This window comes from Bombina bombina, chromosome 1 (genome assembly GCF_027579735.1).
Source record: "Bombina bombina isolate aBomBom1 chromosome 1, aBomBom1.pri, whole genome shotgun sequence".
Classification (NCBI taxonomy): Eukaryota; Metazoa; Chordata; class Amphibia; order Anura; family Bombinatoridae; genus Bombina; species Bombina bombina.
Genome location: NC_069499.1, coordinates 1,544,494,983 through 1,544,509,898, shown reverse-complemented (window position 1 = coordinate 1,544,509,898; position 14,916 = coordinate 1,544,494,983). Strand labels below are relative to the sequence as shown.

At 39.5% G+C, this 14,916-nt stretch overlaps 1 protein-coding gene across 1 annotated transcript in view; it reads right to left on the bottom strand.

Moving 5' to 3' along the window:
• Positions 1–392: 392 nt before the first annotated feature.
• The window catches only part of TMEM104 (transmembrane protein 104), a 66,775-nt gene continuing 52,251 nt past the window's right edge, over positions 393–14,916 (bottom strand). The window contains exons 7-10 of the mRNA XM_053708874.1: positions 4,773–4,872; positions 4,585–4,687; positions 3,460–3,553; positions 393–1,803 (exon numbers count right to left, since the gene is read on the bottom strand). Of these exons, the coding sequence (XP_053564849.1) occupies positions 1,049–1,803; positions 3,460–3,553; positions 4,585–4,687; positions 4,773–4,872 (1,052 nt within the window). The 3' untranslated portion in view covers positions 393–1,048. The remainder of the gene's footprint in view (positions 1,804–3,459; positions 3,554–4,584; positions 4,688–4,772; positions 4,873–14,916) is intronic.

Here is a 14,916-nt window from a genome sequence, read left to right as displayed (position 1 = left end):
AGCATATACTGTGCACACCAAACGAAAAATAACTATCCCGAAACATTTACTGTGCACAGACACAAGCCAACCTCATGTTTATACGCTCAGCACAATATACTGTAAATAAAACACAAAAGCAGCTCGCACACTTTGTGTTTCAGGAGCCCATAAAACAAATGTATATCATTAGTATTACTCCAGGCAGTGCAGCCTCTTGGAATGATTTCATCAGAGCTGAGAATAAAACAGTCATAAATCACCTCTGCTCCTTGAGGGGGATGGGAGAGCAGGAATCTAATCAGGGCAGCTGCATCTGTAATCAGTGAGTGCTGGGCACGTGCTGAGCATTGGATGGTTGGGAGGGGGTGTAATGAGAGATCCCCATATAGAAATACTCAGAGAAGGAGGCACTTGTTTTACTGATTTTATTCTGTGTGCAAATAGGTGAGTCCTACTGACTGCTCCTTAGGGAGCTAATGACCCCGTGCCACTCTGAGGACACAAAATCAGCTAGAGAGGATCTTCAGGGGGAAAAGCTGCAGGGCATGGCATGACCCACAGCAGTAGTACGGTCTTCAGCAGCTGTACACTAGTAACCAGTATCCCCTTCAGAAGCACGACACCAGTATGACCTTCAGGAACAGCATAGCAGGGCAACCATTGGACGCTGACACAGAAAGCAACCAGTTTGTCAAAATGTTCAATAGATGCAGAGCGGACAGGGCGCCACTGTAACCCTTAATGTACTTAGCAGCTATGGTGCCCGCATGACCTCTGCACACAAAGCACCCTCAATGTGAAAAATAAAAAGGCACAAAGTCAGGCATCGCCAGGCGCTTAGGTGTCAGGGTCTCGGATACAGAGTTTTATTGTATCACTAAGTCCAGACTAGTACTTGAAATGCTGAGGGCACACTGAGGAGGTGGAGAACCAGCCCCACTTTCGAGGAAAGAAATAACCCCACACGGGTAATAGATGACACAATCGTCCTTAAACTAGATCCTGTGACCTGCACAGACACAGCATTGCCCAGATCCCTTGTCCTTTCTCTGGCCACAGGACAAGATTAGACATCAGTCAGAATAATGTTGGCTGTGACATAGATTAGACAAGTCAGGGCCCAGCATAACACAAACCACACCCAACCAGATTGCCGGAAAGGAGAACAGTGCTTATTTGAGAGCTCAGGTCCATACACCAGAGCAGAGTCTTTGCGGCTGCAAAACACCAGAAATGCTGGAATAATGTACTGGATACCGTTTCCAGCATACGCCCCAGTGACGCTCACCAAGACCTCAAGGTTAGTGGTACAGAAGGCTACAATAATAGGAGGAACCAGGGTTATGAGTGGAAAAACTATGCGGTCAACAAGCCACGGATAGGTCCCACCATCTCTATGGAAAAGTGTCTTCCAGTTGTTGCGTAGAGTAACAGCAATGATTGGGAAGTTGGTGCTGATGGTAAATACAGGGAAGAGACCAAGAAAGTAGCCAAGGAAAAGGGGGGCCAGTGAGTCACAGCCACTAAAGTTGAGTGTATACATGTCCATTAGGGCCCCTGAGCTGAAACAGAAGATGGCCGTAAAGCAGAGTAGGCTGTAAAAGGACAGAACCAAGAAGTAATCCAGAAGCACAAGTCCAGTCAAGTGTTTCTTCTTTGACACAGGAGTGATAAGTGATGGTAGGGAGTGTTGGCACATGAAGGAGTACACGCACACTCCAAACAGATTTCGGATTCCTGACACCTCTGCCATAGGTGGGTGACCGTCCCCTTTACCTTCACTGATCCGGATCAATGCCAGAACAATCATGATGATGAAAGCTGCAGAGAATGAAAAGAACAGTTTACAATAAGACAAGGTGACGTGTCATGTTTTACCCTCCCTTGTCCTGGTCTGTGCTATCATAGAACCTTCTCTTTCCATTATAGAGTTAAACGTTTGACTCTAAAATTTATGCTGCTGTCTCACAGGAACAAGAAGTGGCAGCAAAGCTGTGAAAACTCATTAGTTGCGCCATAAATCACCAGAAGGGGGAGGTTCTGTGAAACTGCAAACTTTCTTCCCCTCAAAGTGTTACAAGGACAGAGCACTTTCATTAACTACCAAGGGGCAGAGGAGATGTTTTTATTAGTAAAGATCAAGTTCTCTCCTTTGTATGTGTAGTTGGAACGGGAGGGGGAAGAGTAACGTGATGCGGTTTGATTTCTGGACTCAGTTGAGGATTTTAATCTCCAGTGCCTGGAGGGTCTGAATGTTGATGGGATGTGAAAGAAAAGATTTATATAATGGAAAGGAAGGATAATTGAAGTATTTAGCCCTAAACCCTGCCCCATAGGAAGGAAGTGATCAGGCAATTAATTAAGTCACAAATGTTGCAAATAACAGATTGCGAGCTTTTCAGTACACAAGGTACTCATGTAGCAGGGTGATAAGGGAGGGGGAGATACAAAAGTAGCTCTGTTTAAAAGGGGCATTAAACACAAATTGTAAACTAGATAATTATGAAAATATATATATGAGAATAATTTTGAAATGAAAACTGCAGCTTTATGTTGTCAAATGAGAATATTGTTTTATGTTTATTCTTTTTTCACGGATTTCCCTGTCCCCCAGAACAAAAGAACCCTTATTAACCAATCACAAACTAATATTCAGATATATCATGAACAATGTTTGCACATGTACAGTTACTGAGAGAGACTGGGGTTGCCTGACCGCTTTACTTCCCATAAGGTGGTTTAGCACTGGTTAACTTAGTAATAATTTATTTAACAGGTATTCCTTTCTATTCTTCACCCAATAGCTAAATATAAATGTATATTTATGCATTTACAATAATATTCACACCTAAACTACCTAGTATGCTCACTGCTATTGCAAACAGAAAGCGACTGATAAGGTTATGGGTAGTGGGCAAGGTCACATAACTTGCCTAAAAGTATTAACCCAAGCATCCCTGAGGGAAAGTGGAACAAGAATACATTTTCAGATGTATTTTACAGCAAAAGGCAGCAAAATAAATAATAAATGTGTATTGCAATAATGAAACAGTTTATGTGATGCTAAAATATCAAGTTCAATGCTCCTGCACAACAGAAGGGGGGGGGGGGGGTGTATTGAGGATTTTTTTTTTACAAAGTATAATAAATTGTACAACGGGATTTTATCAGTAAAGCTGAAGGGCGTATGCCCTAAAGGGCCAGTTTTAACAAAGTCTGGTGGACAAAGGCTCACATCTTCACCCCCGTTTGCCCGGCATTGTGTCATTGCATATTACCGTTAGTGTGCAACACTGCCCCCTGCTCGCAAGGGGGGATTGATATACGGGGGGGGGGATTTATATACGCCACATAAAAGATGGCGAAGTTGGTTAAGAAGCAGCGGTCATCAGCCTGTAGCCAGAACCTTTGATAAATTTGGGCCAAACTATGCACTGTGCCATGAAGCCAATTAATCCCACCCACACGTTTACTCACCTATCCATCTCATGAGGGATGTCAAAATCTGGAGGTATTTTGTCTTTTGCACATTGAAGAATGTAAAAGGACCCAAGAGGACCACGAACACAGTCTAAAAAAAATAATAAAACTGTAAATAGCACCCGAAAACCAAATTGTGTCTGGGGATTTTGGTAGAAATAATTGAGCATCTTCACAGAGTTCAGAAACTGCACAGAAAAATCAAATGTAATAATGGCCATTTAAAAAGATAATAATAATAATAATAATGTCATGAAACACATAGAGCAACCTCTTTCTATGCAGTATGAGACACCAGCTCCTACTGAGCACGTGCAAGGGTTCACAGAATATACCATTATGTGCTTTGTCATTGGCTGATGGCTGTCACATGGTACAGGGAGGGAAATGGAAGTAACTGAAATTTATTTGAGAGAAAAAAAAAAAACTCATTTGAAATTCATATTAAGTGTTATTGTATTGCTTTTTATTATAGGATGTGATTCTACTTTTAAAGGGATATTTTTATATAGATATGCGCAGCATTCAGAGCACACAATTTTAAACAACTTTACTATTTACTTCTACTACCTAATTTGCTTTGTTCTCTTGATATCATTTTTTGAAAAGCATACCTAGGTAGGCTAAGGAGCAGCAATGCAATGCTGGGAGCTAGCTGCTGATTTGTGGCTACACATATATGCCTTTTGTCATTGGCTCACCTGATGTGTTCAGCTATCTCCCAGGAGTGCACTGTTGCTACTTCAACAAAAGATACCAAAAGAATGAAGCAAAATTATAACAATGCAATCAGTCTGAATTTCAAATAAATAGAAGATTGACAAATTTTAAAGTTACTTCTATTTTCTCTGCCCCTTGTACCATGTGACAGCCATCAGCCAATCACAAATGCATATATGTATATAGGGTGAACTCTTGCACATGCTCAGTAGGAGCGGTTATCTCAGAAGATGATGTGCATATAACAAGATAATACATTTGCTTCCATTATTAATATGCGCATAAAGTGGTTTCAAATTGCATTCTCTATCTGAATCATAAAAGTTTAATTTTGACTTCAGTGGTCCTTTAACAGCTGAGAGGGCAATTCTATAGATAGCAGGAGGGTAAAATGCAGCTCACCAAGTAGATCCTATAAGCATCAATGCGTCGAATGGATCCCCAGCATGGGTCTGTAATATTCTTCTCTCCTGTTCGTGTCCCGCACGAAACATTCCCAGTGAAGCTGTTGGAAGAAAGAGAGGGCACAAAAAAGGTGAGATTCCCCCCAGTACAAGTCGAATTGGGGAATCATTTTCATCTCAACTCACCATGTGACCTGCACCAGGGACAGGGGCACAGCTGTTGCATATATAGCTAGGTCACCATACAGATATATAATAATGCAGATATAAAACAGGTTCACTCCAACTGTGAAGAAGAAATCAGAAAAATCAGGGCAATGTGCAAATACCACAGTATGCTTGGTGCTGTACCCCCATTCTCTCCTCTAAAGCAGGTAATAATACTTAAGTTTTACTCACAAAAATACATATTTGCTATTTTAGCTTAGAAAACTACAAGAATAGTCTACCCAGTGCCCTTTAACCAGTTAATTTACTATACACTCAGAGGATTCAATATTTTTGCTGTAGTTCAAATAAAAGGCACATTTCCGAAGGCAGCATACGCAGCCCTCTCAATGATACGGTTTAGCCATCATATGTCTAAAGTCTGCCTAAAATCGCACAGATTATAGAACTCAGAATTAGAATGTAAACACATTACACTACTGTGTACCAATAAATAGAAACACAAAGACATTAGAATATAAGACTAGAAAATTAGTGTTAGAGTCCTGTGTTAGAGCTCCCTCTGCTGGGACAGGCAGGGATAACAGAAGAGACCATAAACACAAAAAAACTCATAATTGCATATTACAACAGTCCGATCAGTGAAAGCTCTTCTAAAGGGGCAGTTGAGGCAATGCCCCAAAATAAAATGCCATTGTGGTGGCACAGTTAGGTTTATTTTATTTTTGTCTTTTTTTTTTTTTTTTTAGGAGGGGGTGGATTATAATAATAATAATAATAATAATAATAATAATAATAAAAAACAACATATAATAAACAAAACAAGGTTTTGCATTTGCAAAGTTCTCTCAGACAGGGTGTTTTATGTAATCTGCCCTGTCTGACAGCACTTTGCACATGCTCCTTCTGTCCCTTTAAGTGATTTCTGGCATAACCCTATCTGGTAATACAGAGGCTGTGACAGCCTTCTAACCTCACATTGGCTTGGGGAAGGTTTATACACATTTGTGGGGGGATTGGTTTCTGTGGAGCGCACTTGGCATCTGATCGACTTACGGTACAGACAGAGATTGAGTATCTGGCACAGCCACTACCCTCTGACCACTGTAAAGCAATCAGACAGTTGTACTTTTTGCTCTGTACTGTAAAGTGAGACTTTAGCCCATAGACTACAACTCGCATGAGCCAGAGTGACCTTTTTATGAGTAATTATTTGCTAATATGAACTTATGACATTATAGCATAATACAGCGTAAAAAAAAAAAAGAACCACCCCGTGCTCCTAAAATCACAAAAACTTTAATGTGGATTCATTTAAAATTCGGATAGCAATCCAAAACAGAGTGGAGAGAATAGCGCAGCACACAGGCTTACGCGTTTCGGCAAACAGCCGTAGTCTTAGCATAATGTCATGAGTTCATATTAGCCAATCCTTACTCATAAAAATGTTGCTCTGTCTTGACGAGTCTATATAGGATGGTGCTGATTGATGACTATGCAGTGCTACCAAAGGAACCCCTCAGCGACTGAGGAAGAGTATTGAGGGGCAATGTCTATGACGGTGACATCAGCAGGAGTCGGCTACAACACCGACACACAGGGGGGAGCTGGAGTGGTCGGCTTGGAAGAAACTATCATCTACAAGTGAAATGGAGCCTTCGGCCTTGCGAGTACTCTTCCTTACAGCTTCCCATGTGGTTTTATGTGGGGTATACTCTGTAAACTGCTATATAAAAAGTGCTGCACAGCCATATAAGAGGAAGCACGGAGCGTTATTACTGTAAAATACAAAACAAACAAGTGCATCCCAGGCTCATATGCAGTTAGATTTATTGGTAAGAAGCACACAATAAATATGCACTTACAAAATTAAAACTCTTTAAAACATGTAACACAAATGTTTTGGATAGCCTCCACTATTTTAACGGTTCTCCCTGCTGTCCAAAATGACGGCATCCACAGATGTTCCAATGAAATCAATCATGCCCCTGTTGTGGATTGGCTGTATATCTTTCCAGTGACAGGACGGCTCTTATCCAATTTCTTTCCAAAGGCATAGAGAGTCCACAAATCCATTCAATTACTAGTGGGAATTCAACTCCTGGCCACCAGGTGGAGGCAAAGAACACCTCAGCAAGTATTCTCCCACTTCCCACAATCCCCAGTCATTCTTTGCCTGTGTAACATTGCAGGTGATGTGCAAAGATGGTGTCTGAAGGAAATCAAGTTGTTAATCATTTAATGGGTACTTTTCCCTGCAAGCAAGGATTGTGGTTATGCTGTGTCCATGTAATCCTCTTTAGTAAGAGTAATGGTGGCTTTTAGCAGTTGGAAGACGGCGAGGTTGTCTTTGCTTTCTTTCCAACATTTATGCTACCCCTATATAGAAAACCAGGGTTGGTTACTCTGTTTTTTTCTTTATCTACAGTCAGTAGAATGAGGACAGTGAGGATTCTGTCACACCTGTTGCTGTACCTGCCCTACAGCGGATCCACAGGTAAGTGCTTTTACCTTCTAGGTGAGAAGGATGCAGCACTTAGGAGTTCCTTAAAAAATTGATATGAAGAGAACAATGTGGATCCTTATGGGACTGAATATCCCTTTTAAGATTGGGGGATTTATTTGGGCAGCAGTTCAGGGCACTGTTCTGCCATAAGAAGGCTCTTTTATTTACCCTTTTTTGTTTTAGGGCAATATCTCTTTAAGGAAGTTTGTTGGCTGTTCTTTTTACCGCATCACACTTTTGAATTTGTGATCATGTGACCGCTCAGTTTACTTCCTGAGTGCTGAGCGGTTTGTTTCTAGTCGGCTGTGTTTGGAAACCGGATTACAAGGGAACAGAGTGGATTTTCGGGCGTTGGATCATTTTTTCTGCCTGTCGCTTCTCTCTGTTTGCAGCTTTCTAGGATCTGCAGTTTGAACAGAATTGTTATTTCTGCTGGCGTGGATTTGATTCCTGGTTACCGGTTGGGTGAGTCTCTCCAGCTTGGCTGGGCTGTAGAGGTGCCGGTTATTTGTTTAGTAATTTTTATACAAGAACTATAAGAGTATAAGAAAAAGAAGGGATTTGTTTGCGCTAAAGAAGGGATTTGATTTACTATGGATGCCGATCCCAAGCTTTCTCTATCCTTTGACAAATGTCTTTACTGTGCAGATGACCAGGTTATACCTCCTGTGCAATTTTGTTCCCCTTGCCTTAATAAGGTTTTATTATCTAAGGATAAGGATCCCCTATCTGAGCCTTCTTTTTCTTCAGGGTTTGTCTCAGCCTTCTTCTAACATGTCCCAGTCTGACAGATTTGCATGCAATGCCCTGCGGTTCCTCTCAGTCAGTCAATGGGAGTGTTTTTTTGCCTAAAGATTTTGCTGCGCAGTTGACTTCTGCAGTCTTAAGTGCTTTACCTAGTTCTGGTAAAAGAAAGGAAATCTAAGAACATTTCTATGGGTTCTGATTCCGCCAAGACTGATTTGGTTAGTCTTTCTCCGTTATCTAGCGAGGATCATTCCTCTGCAGCTTCTGAGAGCGAGATCTCTGATTCTGAATCTGTGGTTCTTAGTACGGTAGATTCTGAGGAGGTAAATTTTTTATTTAAACTTGAGCATCTCCGTTTACTTTCGAAGGAGGTTTTAGCCACTTTGGATGACTCTGAAGCAATTGCAGAGGCTCCTAAAAAGGTTATAAACTGAATATAATTTTTGATGTCAAACCTAAATCTGTGGAGGTTTTTCCTATTCCAGAATGCATGTCTGACATATCTCAGGAATGGGAGAAGCCGGGTGTTCCCTTTAACCCGTCTCCTGTGTTTAAGAAGATGTTTCCTGTTGCTGATTCAGTGCAAGATCTTTGGCACACTGTTCCTAAAGTAGAGGGTGCTATATTCACCTTAGCCAAAAGAACTACTATTCCTCTTGAGGATTGTTCCTCTTTTAGAGGCCCTATGGATAAGAAACTGGAGGGTTATTTAAGAGATGTTTCTTCATCAGGATTTGCAATAGCAACCAGTTACTAGTATTGCGACAGTTGCAGGTACAGCCTCTAATTGGTGTGACTCATTGTCTGATCTAATTTCAGAGGAAACAACTATAGAGGAGATCCAAGATAGGATCAGGGCTCTAAAGCTGGCTAATACTTTTGTAACAATATAGTAGGTTAAGTAGTACTAATGGCAAGTACCTATAGGTGCCAAATATTTTTGTAATCAACATGCACCTGTTAGGGGGGCAATATAGCACTAAGGAAACTCATAGATAAATGAGTTACAAAGTCTGTAACAAAAAAAAAAAAAAAAAAAAAAAAAAAAAGAGTGCTTTACCCCTGCAATTATTTAGGAAAAATTCTCACTGAATACAGGAATGATTTTTAACCATTCATACTTTATCTTTATTGGTTTAACTATTCAATCATACACGTTTAAAAAACACTTAAACTATTTAGATATCAATATATAGCATAGATGTGTGAATAATACCTCTGAGAATCATGTATCTATATGTGAAACATTTTACTTTGTTTGTATAATATCAAGCAGTCAGATACAAACATTATCTTTTGTAGCCGGCTATTAATAAATTCAGAAATAATGCTGTAACAAGAGGACCTGTTAATATGTTTGATGTCATATTGCAAGATTAAAGCTATCTAGCTAATACTCTATCTGTAATTATAAAGTCCTTGCACAGTTAACTTAAGCACAGCTATTCAGTGTAATAGATTATGTCTGCTTAAGCCCCTTCTATAGCGGGGGGGGGGGCCTAGATTAACGTTTAACTGACTTGTTTCACTAACATAGCACAATGTCTGATCTCAGAATATAACACACATTTACAAGTTTTTGGCTATCGACAGTTCTCATAGAGGGTAAGCGGTTACAAAATGAGAGTATGAACTCTCTGAAGCCAGACCCCTGACACGTGTTTCGCTCACGCTTCCTCAGAGGGGTTACACGCCGGCTGTTTGGTAAATCTATTTACTGGTTCATAAGTCCTACCTTATGTGTGGGATTGGATGATCATGAGGAATTATCTTGATTCTGATTGGTAGTATTGCATGTCAATCATGTTTAGGCATCCAATGGGGATACATTTTTCATTTGAAGCCTTATGCTATATTTATGCATGTTGGTTGCGATATGTTACTTTGCAAACTTATGCATGTGGGTTACGATGATATATGTTACTTTATCAGGAAGTTCTTTATGTTACTGCTGAAGAATAAGTTCTAAATTTTCTTATTGTACATAAAGTCGTATGCAAAAGTTTAGGCACCTCTGACAATTTCCATGATTTTCATTTATAAATAACTGGGTGTTTGGATCAGCAATTTCATTTTGATCTATCAAATAACTGAAGGACACAGTAATATTTCAGTAGTAAAATTAGGTTTATTGGATTAACAGAAAATGTGCAATATGCATAAAAACGAAATTAGACAGGTGCATAAATTTGGGCACCCTTGTCATTTTGTTGATTTGAATACCTGTAACTACCTAGCACTGATTGGAACAGACAGACATTTGGTTTGGCGAGTCCATTACGCCTTGAACTTCATAGACAGGTGCATCCAATCATGAGAAAAGGTATTTAAGGTGGCCAATTGCAAGTTGTTGTTCTCTTTGACTCTCCTCTGAAGAGTAGCAACATGGGGGCCTCAAACAACTCTCAAATGACCTGAAAACAAAGATTGTTCAACATTATGGTTTAGGGGAAGGCTACAAAAAGCCATCGCAGAGATTTAAGCTGTCAGTGTCCACTATGAGGAACATAGAGAGGAAATTGAGGACCACAAGCACAGTTCTTGTTTAGGCCAGAAGTGGCAGGCCAAGTAAAATATCGGAGAGGCAAAGGCAAAGAATGGTGAGAACGGTCAAAAACAGCCCACAGACCACCTCCAAAGACCTACAACATCATCTTGCTGCAGATGGTGTCACTGTGCATCGTTCAACAATTCAGCGCAGTTTGCACAATAAGAAGCAGTATGGGAGAGTGATGCGGAAGAAGCCTTTTCTGCACACATGCCACAAACACAGTCGCTTGAGGTATGCAAACGCACATTCGGACAAGCCAGCTTCATTTTGGAAGAAGGTGCTGTGGACTGATGAAACAAAGATTGAGTTATTTGGTCATAACAAGGGGCGTTATGCATGGTGGCAAAAGAACACAGCATTCCAAGACAAACACTTGCAACCCACAGTAAAATTTGGTGGATGTTTCATCATGCTGTGGGGCTGTGCGGCCAGTGCCGGTACTGTTAATCATGTTAAAGTTGAGGGTCGCATAGATTTCAACCAATATCAGCAGATACTTGAGAATAATGTTGAGGAATCAGTCACAAAGTTGAAGTTATGCCGGGGCTGGATATTTCAACAAGACAATGACCCAAAACATTGCTCAAAATCTACTCTGGCATTTATGCTGAGGAACAAGTACAATGTTCTGGAATGGCCATCCCAGTCCCCAGACCTGAATATCATTACAAATCTGTGGGGTGATTTGAAGCGGGCTGTCCATGCTCGGCAACCACCAAACATAACTGAACTGGAGATGTTTTGCAAGGAGGAATGGTCCAAAATATCTTCATCCAGACACTCATTACAGGCTATAGGAAGCGTCTAGAGGCTGTTATTTCTGCTATAGGAGGCTATACTAAAAATTGATGCGATATTTCAGTTGGGGTGCCCAAATTTATGCACCTGTCTATTTTCGTTTTGATGCATTTGCACATTTTCTGTTAATCCAATAAATCTCATTTTACTACTGAAATATTATTTTGTCCTTCAGTTATTTGATAGATCAAAATGAAATTGCTGATCCAAACACCCAATTATTCATAAATGAAAATCATGGAAATTGTCAGGGGTGCCTAAAGTTTTGCATACGACTGTTCTTTCACTTGTGTGCATTTTGTATTATACCACAGAGATATTGTTTGGTAATAGGACCATATGCAGGGTTTTCAATCTGTTTATTACAGGTTGGTATTTGTAATGAAGGTATTGAATACATCAGTATCATGACAATAATGTCAGATGTTTTAAAGACAGAAGCAAGATTACGCAGAACACTGTGTATACCATTTCTGACATTTTAATAGAGTATCATAGTGGTATGGTGTCTATTAAAGTTAGTATTTCTCTAGGGTAAAGTGGGTTGTTTATAAACTTCTAGGGCAATAGATACCAGTGCTGTTTTGAAGAGGAAATTAGTTTAATTTACTTCACATTAGTATCTGTAGATTTTAAGGGTGCAGGAATAAATGTTTCCAAATATTATGTGAAAGTCAGTTTCTATGAATCTGTTACTTAAAAGTGTGTTATATTAAGAGAGGTTGTATGCACATATAGTTGAAGAGGTAGGTCACATAAATAAAAATGTAATAATAAAGTAAAATGGATGTGAAGTATATAAAAAACTTAGTGATGGAGTGTCACAAATGAGTTGCCTTATTAAATATTGTGTATTATTGCTTACTAAGTGTTTGATTAAGGACTTCATCCATTTCCTAGGCACTTTTCACTTAGTCTCTAAATAATTATTTGTGTTAACTACTTAACACTATACTATGCAAGTATGCACACTTAGTAAGCAATAATACACAATTTCTTTCATGTAATTAGCAAGAGTCCATGAGCTAGTGACGTATGGGATATACATTCCTACCAGGAGGGGCAAAGTTTCCCAAACCTCAAAATGCCTATAAATACACCCCTCACCACACCCACAATTCAGTTTTACAAACTTTGCCTCCGATGGAGGTGGTGAAGTAAGTTTGTGCTAGATTCTACGTTGATATGCGCTCCGCAGCAAGTTGGAGCCCGGTTTTCCTCTCAGCGTGCAGTGAATGTCAGAGGGATGTGAGGAGAGTATTGCCTATTTGAATGCAGTGATCTCCTTCTAAGGGGTCTATTTCATAGGTTCTCTGTTATCGGTCGTAGAGATTCATCTCTTACCTCCCTTTTCAGATCGACGATATACTCTTATATATACCATTACCTCTGCTGATTCTCGTTTCAGTACTGGTTTGGCTATCTGCTATATGTAGATGAGCGTCCTGGGGTAAGTAAGTCTTATTTTCTGTGACACTCCTAGCTATGGTTGGGCACTTTGTTTATAAAGTTCTAAATATATGTATTCAAACATTTATTTGCCTTGACTCAGAATGTTCAACTTTCCTTATTTTCAGACAGTCAGTTTCATATTTGGGATAATGCATTTTAATTTAACATTTTTCTTACCTTAAAATTTGACTTTTTCCCTGTGGGCTGTTAGGCTCGCGGGGGCTGAAAATGCTTCATTTTATTGCGTCATTCTGGGCGCAGACTTTTTTGGCGCAAAAAATTCTATTTCCGTTTCCGGCGTCATACGTGTCGCTGGAAGTTGCGTCATTTTTTGACGTTATTTTGCGCCAAAAATGTCGGCGTTCCGGATGTGGCGTCATTTTTGGCGCCAAAAAGCATTTAGGCGCCAAATAATGTGGGCGTCTTATTTGGCGCGAAAAAATATGGGCGTCACTTTTGTCTCCACATTATTTAAGTCTCATTTTTCATTGCTTCTGGTTGCTAGAAGCTTGTTCTTTGGCATTTTTTCCCATTCCTGAAACTGTCATTTAAGGAATTTGATCAATTTTGCTTTATATATATGTTGTTTTTTCTCTTACATATTGCAAGATGTCTCACGTTGCATCTGAGTCAGAAGATACTACAGGAAAATCGCTGTCAAGTGCTGAATCTACCAAAGCTAAGTGTATCTGCTGTAAACTTTTGGTAGCTATTCCTCCAGCTGTTGTTTGTATTGATTGTCATGACAAACTTGTTAAAGCAGATAATATTTCCTTTAGTAAAGTACCATTGCCTGTTGCAGTTCCTTCAACATCTAAGGTGCAGAATGTTCCTGATAATATAAGAGATTTTGTTTCTGAATCCATAAAGAAGGCTATGTCTGTTATTTCTCCTTCTAGTAAACGTAAAAAATCTTTTAAAACTTCTCTCCCTACAGATGAATTTTTAAATGAACATCATCATTCTGATTCTGATGATTCCTCTGGTTCAGAGGATTCTGTCTCAGAGGTTGATGCTGATAAATCTTCATATTTATTTAAAATGGAATTTATTCGTTCTTTACTTAAAGAAGTACTAATTGCTTTAGAAATAGAGGATTCTGGTCCTCTTGATACTAATTCTAAACGTTTAGATAAGGTATTTAAAGCTCCTGTGGTTATTCCAGAAGTTTTTCCTGTTCCTAATGCTATTTCTGCAGTAATTTCCAAAGAATGGGATAATTTGGGTAATTCATTTACTCCTTCTAAACGTTTTAAGCAATTATATCCTGTGCCGTCTGACAGATTAGAATTTTGGGACAAGATCCCTAAAGTTGATGGGGCTATTTCTACCCTTGCTAAACGTACTACTATTCCTACGTCAGATGGTACTTCGTTTAAGGATCCTCTAGATAGGAAAATTGAGTCCTTTCTAAGAAAAGCTTATCTGTGTTCAGGTAATCTTCTTAGACCTGCTATATCTTTGGCTGATGTTGCTGCAGCTTCAACTTTTTGGTTGGAAACTTTAGCGCAACAAGTAACACATCGTGATTCTCATGATATTATTATTCTTCTTCAGCATGCTAATAATTTTATCTGTGATGCCATTTTTGATATTATCAGAGTTGATGTCAGGTTTATGTCTCTAGCTATTTTAGCTAGAAGAGCTTTATGGCTTAAAACTTGGAATGCTGATATGGCTTCTAAATCAACTTTACTTTCCATTTCTTTCCAGGGTAACAAATTATTTGGTTCTCAGTTGGATTCCATTATTTCAACTGTTACTGGTGGGAAAGGAACTTTTTTACCACAGGATAAAAAATCTAAAGGTAAAAACAGGGCTAATAATCGTTTTCGTTCCTTTCGTTTCAACAAAGAACAAAAGCCTGATCCTTCATCCTCAGGAGCAGTTTCAGTTTGGAGACCATCTCCAGTCTGGAATAAATCCAAGCCAGCTAGAAAGGCAAAGCCTGCTTCTAAGTCCACATGAAGGTGCGGCCCTCATTCCAGCTCAGCTGGTAGGGGGCAGGTTACGTTTTTTCAAGGAAATTTGGATAAATTCTGTTCACAATCTTTGGATTCAGAGCATTGTTTCAGAAGGGTACAGAATTGGTTTCAAGTTGAGACCTC